Raw genomic sequence first — 8,789 nt, 5'->3', positions numbered from 1 at the left:
CACACACACACACACGAGAGCTCACGCATACACACAACAATGGGATTCGAACCCTCAACTCACAATATTTTGCAGAGGCTGCAGCACTGGCATCGACTTCGGTTGGTACATGTAGCGGACAGTGAGCCATGTGACACACACGACAGCTACCAGCACCAGCACCGTCCTCTCTCTGCCACGTCGTAAATCAATCATGGCTTGCCTTATTGTTTGGTCTCCGGGGATTAATTGGCGTCAGGAAAGGTCAAACAAGTCCGTTTAGTGCGACTGCTTTTTATCTGGTTTTGCAAGGATTTACAATCAGATCTAGCCACACAGTATTCCTAAAAACCTATAAAGCTTCTCTGAGGCGGGGTTTGGCTGAAGTTATTATTATTAATTTTTGGTGTGTTTTTTAGTGGTCTGTAAAAAGATATAATAGCTTCACTGTACCTTCTCCTATGTGGCGGCTTTTTATCCAGTCTTTTATCAGTGGTACAGTTTGGCGATCTCAAAGCGTGGGGTTTTGTTATATTCTCTATCAAGACAGCTTCTGTGCTGTTAATTAATGTGACCAAGTAATGTGAATAGATTTATTTGTTGGACCCTGGGTGAGATTTGAGCACTCGTTGGTAGAGATTTTTCCTTTGTTACGTTGAGTTGTTGTAATGAAGGACCTCCTTTGGTTGTATATGTGAGGATGAAGACTTGTGGATCTGTAGGAAAGAAAAGAGAAAATGGTAATCAATTCAATCAAACAATCAACGACACGTTTATTGAGCCCAGAAGGGCAATTTGGTTTAAAATGACAAACATACATGCGTTATACATACATAAATACATAAACCCATACTCATAAATACATATATATATACCTCAATACATAAATGCATGCACAAAAACATTCATAAATTTTTAAGGCACAATATTACACCAGTACTGAACAATCCACAACCATGCCATTGCCGGTCGCCACTGTGCAGCGCCCTGTATTTTGAGATAGGGTTGTCGTGTCTTACTCAAGGACACACCCCAGTGACCACCCATTTAAACATCGTGTCACCGACACTTTGTCCACATTGTTTTTGAGTCAGCACTCACCACAGCTCATTTAGAAACTGCAGCTACAAAACTTGCTGCCAGTATCGCTACCACCACCATTTTCACGGACAGCAACACCAACAACAAAGCGACAATACTAACACTAAACTGCAAAAAAACAAAGCAAAACAAAAACAACCAACAACAGAGCGGTGATCAAGAGAGAGAGAGAGTCACGACCCTCAAGAAAACAACAACGGCAGCAACAGTAACGAAAAACAAAACAAAACAACAACAACAGTAACTACTACAGCGATAATTATAACAACAACAAAAAACAACAACAACAATAACAAAGACTAACCCATTCCTTCACATACACAAACTAACAAACAAACATACAACTCACATACAAGAGCCTAACACACACACACGCACACACACACACACACACACACACACACACACACACACACATACATGCACACACACGCACACACACACACACACACACACACACACACACACACACATGCCTTCATGCATTTATATAGGTAAGTATATATATATATATATATATATATACTCAAAAAGTAGCATATCATGCTGAATATATTATGCACACTCACACGTACTTGCATTCGTAGATCTGACATAAGCACAAACCGTGCATGATAATGCATTTCGAATTGAAACCCATTGCACATCACATCACTGTTTGTAGAACATCCTGTCAAACATTACACACGACGGCAATCCGAGGAAGCTCCCCTCCCCCCACCCCAAAGCCCCGTAACTTACCCCTATTTGTACTCCCAGGGGTCATTTTGTACCCCCGGGGTTGTATTTTTACATTTTCACATTTTTGAAAGTTTCAGTATTTCTCAAAACATCATTTTGACAGACTGCTATGCAAAGCGTACGGATCAGATTAACGAGTTAATTACCTTTGGAAAGTGGTGGCACAGAGTTCCCCATGTCGTATGGATACGATAGTAAAACACGACGTGTGGATAGGGATAAACGGGATATTCTTGATTATAAATACTAGCCAGGCCTGGTGGCAAAAGAATCTATTTATTAGCTTTAGTTGGAGTTTTTTGGGTTTTTTTGGTTTTTGTAAAGTGTTTTACGGCGCTCGCAACTGCATAAGGTCATATGAGCGCGCGGGACACACCTAATATTTTCAGTTGGTAGGAAATTTTGAATTTTGCCCGGGTGGCGGCCGAAGCCTACTCTTATCGATTTTAAACCACCAAGGGATCTTTAACGTGCGCAATTTGCACACGGGCCCTCCGAGATTTTTCGCCCTTGTCCGAGAAGGCTAGGTGTAGATCTTTCCTACCAGAAGATCAGGGGTGTGGCAGAAAGACAACAATAAGAAGGAGCCAAGGAGTAGCAATAGAAAGGCTGCAGAAAGAGTCAGGAGCCCAGAGGAGGGGGCAACGGAGGTGAGGGGGTGGGGTCAGAAAATGGAAATGACAGCATGCATGCGCAGACAACAGAACATTGCTACGGAGCAGAAAAGGAGGTGAAAGGAGACAATTTTAGAGAAGAAAGCTTTTCGATCGCTACCCGGATTCGAACCCGGGACCTTTGAATGAAAGGCCAACACCTTACGTTTAACTTCTAGGCCACGAGATCCCCAGTGGAGTTTTACGGCACTTGCAAAACAATAAGGTCATAATATTAACTGTCGAAGATTAGGGGTGCTACTAGACAGTAAAAAAAACACCACAAAAAAGAAAGAGGGGAGATTTGAACAATATTATATGTAAACCACACCAGAGCACCCGCAAAAATGCCAGCAAAGAATCTGTGTATGAACGTATACAACCACTACTAGTGGCACCTTAACAACACTATCCTCAATAACTATGATAGAACTACGCAGCGTACACACAAATTGTCACACAGCATACTGGAGTAAACCCCACCAGACCACCCGCCAACCACCCATACCGAATCAATGTGTGTAAAAAATAGATGTACAACTACTACCTGTAGCATCTTGACAACAATATCCTCCGTGACTATGACAGAACTACGCAGCGTACACACAAATTGCCAACCAGCATTCTGAAGTAAACCACACCAGACCACCCGCCAACCACCCATACCGAATCAATGTGTGTATAATATACATGTACAACTACTACCTGTAGCATCTTGACAACAATATCCTCAGTGAATATTATGATAGATCTACGCAACGTACACACAAATTGCCTCCCAGCATCCTGGCAAAAAGCACAGCAACCACTCTGAAAGCGAGGGAAACACGCAGAAAGCTAGGGAAACAGCTGCGTCTGGAATAACGATCTACATAATAATATTGATTCCTTCCAGCTCCCATCTAAGCCCCGCGGTAGACCGATCCTGCAGGCAGCAAGACAGAATAATGACCCGCTAGTCAGCTGAAGATGTGCGCATGAATTACTTCGAGTGCCGACACACTACACACTACACATAATAATAAGAGTGGTGTCGGTGGACTAGTGACTAGTGGTTAGGCTCTTAGACTCGCAACGTTGTGTCCGTGGGAAGGGCACTGTGCTGTGTTTACATGAATTTTCCTCTCTTCCCCCATATATAATGGGAATGGGTACCCGGGCAGTTAAAGACAGAGAAAGATCTTGTCAGTTTGTTAAGTGTTCGAGCGCTTAATCGGCTGCTTGAACTACAGTATTCTTCCCAGGAAGCCAAAAATAATTGTTTCTGGGTGTTTGAGGGTCTGCTGGGGAAATAATGTAGGCTAGAGTAAAAGCGCATAGAGCTTGCTGTCGAGAGGGGGTATGTGTGCTATACACTTGATATTTATTTTTATCATTATCATTTTCATTATTATATTATTGTTGTTGTTGTTGTTATTATTATTCATATTAATATTATTATTATTATTATTATTATTATTATTATTATTATTATTTGCTATGCACTTGATATTTATTTTTTATTATTATTATTATTATTATTATTATTATTACTATTATTAACAATATTATATTATTATTATTATCATTATTATTATTATTATTATTATTATTATTATTATTATCATTATTATTATATTATTATTATTATAACTACTATTATTATTATTATTATTATTATTATTATTATTATTATTATTATTATTATTATTATTATCATTATTATTATTATTATTATTATTATTATTATTATTGTTGTTGTTCTTGTTGTTGTTGTTGTTTTTAATATTATAAGCCTGGCACATTGTTTTAGTGTCAAAGGAGTCGATAAATCAAGTTTTGAGATACCGGTAGTAAAACAAAACTTTCTTATTGAATTTATTTCATTTTCTAGTCGCATTCATAAAGATGGAGCCAACGGTATTCTTCTTCAATCTCAAGTCGTAGGATTTATCGCCTGATGGCTCGGTCACAATCTCTACACGAGCCATAATGGAGAAAGATTTTAGTGTGGCGTGCTGACAAAATAAGTTACTTCTCGCAATCCACTAAATGGAGGTATTGGCAAAAAATCAACACCGATGTCCAATTAGTAGATCTTCTATTGATGCTCTATTTTTTATGTATAACATGCCTGTTATTATTTCCCACTTATGAATTGTAAAGCTTCAATTATAAGCATGATGTTTCTTTTTCCATAAGGCTAGAATCCGAAAGTAACTGATGTTGTCAGCAGTCAGCACACTTCACATTTTACTGTTGTTCTCAAAACTCAAGACTAGTAGGTAGGTTTGTTCTTGTGTTTAATATGAAGTAGGCTGAGGTTTAGAATGTCAATATTTTTTGGGGGTTTTATTTGCTACTTTTTATAACAGAAAAAAAACCTTATTTATCGTTCTTTAGCTGTAGCATTATAAATAGACTATAATATAGATATATTTTGCTGTAGTATATAATATACATACATACATAATATGAGCCAGCGTCGAAAGGTGACATTGATTCAGTGGCATTCTTAACTTTAAGTAGTCACAACTTTTTATAAATATATTTCATTTTCTGGCACAGCATTGATGAATTAGCTAGATAAGTGCACAAAGAGATAGCCAGAGATAGCTTGCTGATTATAAACAGGCTCGGAGTATTCTGTTACAAAAACGTTTCGGTCGACTGCATATTTTGAAAAGTAATACAGCATGCCAGAAAGTGCCAAAACTAGAAACATCATTTTACTCAGGCATGTATAAGCGTGTGCGCATAAAAATTCACCTAATGGCTATTTAGACAATAATAATAGGTGTCACGACGCGGTGGAATCGGGCTCTCGTCAATTTTTGGGCACGTAGAGTTATTGGTATCATCTTAAAGCTTATTCACTTGTCTTTATTTGAATGAAAAAAATATCCATTTTATCTTGAATACAAGCCGAGATGTTTGAGAATGAAGGACGTGGGGGTCACCTGTTTTCAGAGGTAAAATAAGTGAGAAATTTGCCCCCAAAGATTAGTTATTTCCTTAGCTTAAGAGTCCGTGGTAACTGAAAATTTACATTTTTGTGCCTTTAATCAACGCTTTTCAGAAAAATCCACCCAGAAATGAGTTCTTTAATGGGCATGAAAGGTGTTGAGCCAAAAAACAAAAATTTGATAAAAATTCACATTATTGCGGAAAAATGCAAGTTTCTTAACTTTGATCATTTTGACGAGAGCCTGAATCCACCACGCTGCCTCACATATGTGTCACGACGCGGTGGAATCAGGCACTCCCCAATGTTTGGACATGAACACTACAAATTTATATCATCGTAAAGCTTGTTCATTTGCCTTGCTTTATGTGAAAAAAATATCTTTGAGCGGAAAATACAGGATGTTTTTAGGGAGTTACAGATAAGCGAAAAAAAAAAAGTTTACCCTCCTTCTAGCTGCAGTGCAAATGATCTTTACATAGATCTATTATGTGACTGGGGAGTTTTTTCATCTATTTTGTAAGGCCCTTTGCACGTTCCGATTTGGAAGGTACTCTGTGTGTTTTTCAACTGACTAGAGTATTTTCAGTTGGGTTTTTTTTTTGGTTTATTAAGTTTTTACGGCATTTGCAACACAATAAGGTCATATAAGTGCTGAAGATTAGAGGTGTTACAAGAGAGTAGCAAACACAAAAAAGAAGGAGAAGAGATAAGGACGTTAGATGTTTGACAAGAAAGAAGAAACAAACCACACCATAGCACCCATCAACCACCCATTTTTCATTTTTGATGGGAGTTAATCTCGAATTTTCCCCGGGTGACAACCGAAGGCGACTCTTATCATAAGATCTGATGTGACTGTATTTCCTACTTAGTAGGATCCAATGCTTTCCGAATTCGCCGGTAAAAAAGTTAAGTTGTTCTCGCATCCGATCCGGACATTGGGGATTGCCTTGTTGGGGAGACAACATCCTAGGCCTTCGGCATATAGTGGTAGGGTGGCCAGTGCCTTTCTACGTCGCCTTTACTTCCCCAACTCGAAGTGAGCTACCCACATGGCTACCCATTACTGCTGGGTGGGCAGGAGGGGGCGAAAAAATCCCTGTCCGAACCGAAGCTCGAACCCGGACTTTCCGCTTCGAAGACGAGCACACTAACCGCTCCGCCATCGCACCGTCTTTCACCGGTACTTAATTTCATTATGTTGGTCTTTTTTTTAATGACCAGAGTATGTTCAGTTTTGAAGGGAATTAAATTCGAATTTTGCTGAGGTCTACTCGTATCGATTTTAGAACCAAAAAAGCGATAAGACTAGGCACAAAAAATCGATAACAAAAGAAAAAAAACGGATAAAAAAAACAACAAAAAAGATGTAAGACAAGGCAGAAAAGCGATAACAAAAGAAAGGAAAAAAGGATAATAAAAGCACAAACAAAAGCCCCCTTACCTCCACGGGATATAGTCAAGAAGGAGGAATCCTTGAGTATCAATGAACAGACTTACCAAGACAAAAGGACACACTGGCGGACATAATATATAGACCTATAAGCAACGGGAAACGACAGGCTTATCACAACAGCCGGCCTAAATTATGTTTGACTTACATCCACGTCATTGATCAGGTCTTGTTTCCTTGACTGAATACGTGGGGGACCAGATAGATCTAGCAATCTATTTTTAAAAAACGAAAAAAACTCATAGTGCTTTATCCTATCGTTTATCATGTCTCCGACCTTTTGTTTACGATCTGCGTGACTTCTCAGTATCTCCTATCTGGCAAAGTAACAAGCTTGTGTTAACGTTCTAAAAATAATATTTATTATAATTTGTCATTGGGATACTACTTACTAAACGTTTGTTAGATCGTGGGTTCTTTTTCTATCTTCTTATCTCTCACTGAGAAATGGAATGTTTACCTATACATAGAATATGAAGTTTACAAAATGGTTTTGGGAATGTTCAGTTCACACACCCCAGAGATTTGCCAGATGCGCCGCACCGCGCTAAAGTAGCACCAAAACCACTTGTTGTACGCAAAGAAAACAAATCAGACCTGCTATCTAAACATTTAAGGTTTTAAGACACACGCACACACACACACATACACTCACACACTCACACCCACACAAACACACACACACACACACACACACACACACACACACACACACACACACACACACAAACAAATCAGACCTGATATGTAAATATTTAAAATGCAAACGGTTTTGACACACACACTCACACACACACAAACAAATCAGGCCTGATAAATTAGATTACATATCTAAATATTTAACATTCAAATGGTTGTAAAATATACAAAACTACTAGTAATAGACATGACAAGTAGATCTCAGTTTATAAACAAGTGATGTTTATCTGCGCTTTAAGTTTTCAAAAAGTATAACGATCATCAAGTTTCCGGGCGACAGAATTTGGAGAGGTAAATAAATAAGAGATAAACTTTTCTTTTTTTTTTTTTTTTTTTGGAAAGTGCATTACGGCACTCGCAACTGCATAAGGTTATTTGAGCGCGCGGGACACATTTTAAAAAATTATTTGGTAGGAAATTTTGATTTTTGCCCGAGTGGCAGCCGAAACCTACTCTTATCGATTTTAGACCACCAAGGGATCTTTAACGTGCGCATCTTGTACACAGGTCCTCCGAGATTTTTCGCCCTTGTCCGAGAAGGCTAGGTGTAGATCTTTCCAACTAGAAGATCAGGAGTGTGGCTGAAACGCAGCTGTAAGAAGAAGCCAAGAAGTAGCAGAAGAAAGGCTGCAGAAAGAGTCAGGAGCCCAGAGTCGGGGGCAAAGGAGGTGAGGGGTGGGGGCAGAAAGTGGAGACGGAAGCAGACGACAGAACATTGCCAGAGGAGGTGAAAGGAGACAATTTTAGAGAAGAAAACTTTTCGGTTGTTACCCGAATTCGAACCCGGAACCTTTGAATGAGAGGCGAACACCTTAGCCTCTATGTCGCTAGAGCCTCCAGGCAAACTTTGGAATATAGGATCCATGGGTTATGTGAGCAGGGTCCATAGCTACACCATAACCTATCCATACGCCCTGGGGTCATTTTGTACCCCCCTGGGATTGCATTCTTCACATTATCCAATACTTGTAGTATGAAGATCTCTTTGAAACATTCAGTATTTCTTAAAAAAATATTTTGACAGACTGCTATACAAAGCGTACGGATCGGATTAACGAGTAAATTTCTTCTTTCACGTCGTATGGATACGATAGTAAAACACGGCGCACCGAAATCTGGGTTAGCCCGCTTGTTCTTAAAACCGACCATAATATATATATGTATACACACACACATACACACAAACACACAAACACACACACACACACACACACAA

General features: G+C 39.0%; 1 protein-coding gene across 4 annotated transcripts in view; it reads right to left on the bottom strand.

Annotated features, from left to right (window-relative positions):
• LOC101855988 overlaps positions 1–8,789 on the bottom strand; it is a 59,554-nt gene that overhangs the window by 24,617 nt on the left and 26,148 nt on the right. Inside the window, exons 1-2 of one of the 4 annotated variants that reach the window (XM_005111109.3) lie at positions 3,180–3,596; positions 64–695 (exon numbers count right to left, since the gene is read on the bottom strand). In XM_005111109.3, coding sequence (XP_005111166.1) covers positions 64–195 — 132 coding nt within the window. In that variant the 5' untranslated portion in view covers positions 196–695; positions 3,180–3,596. Of the gene's footprint in view, positions 1–63; positions 696–3,021; positions 3,120–3,179; positions 3,597–8,789 lie in introns of those variants that run through there. The other 3 variants (XM_005111110.3, XM_005111111.3, XM_005111108.3) reach the window with 3 other exon arrangements.

Source organism: Aplysia californica, unplaced genomic scaffold, assembly GCF_000002075.1.
Source record: "Aplysia californica isolate F4 #8 unplaced genomic scaffold, AplCal3.0 scaffold01005, whole genome shotgun sequence".
Taxonomy (NCBI): Eukaryota; Metazoa; Mollusca; class Gastropoda; order Aplysiida; family Aplysiidae; genus Aplysia; species Aplysia californica.
This window is presented reverse-complemented; position numbering and strand designations above follow the sequence as displayed.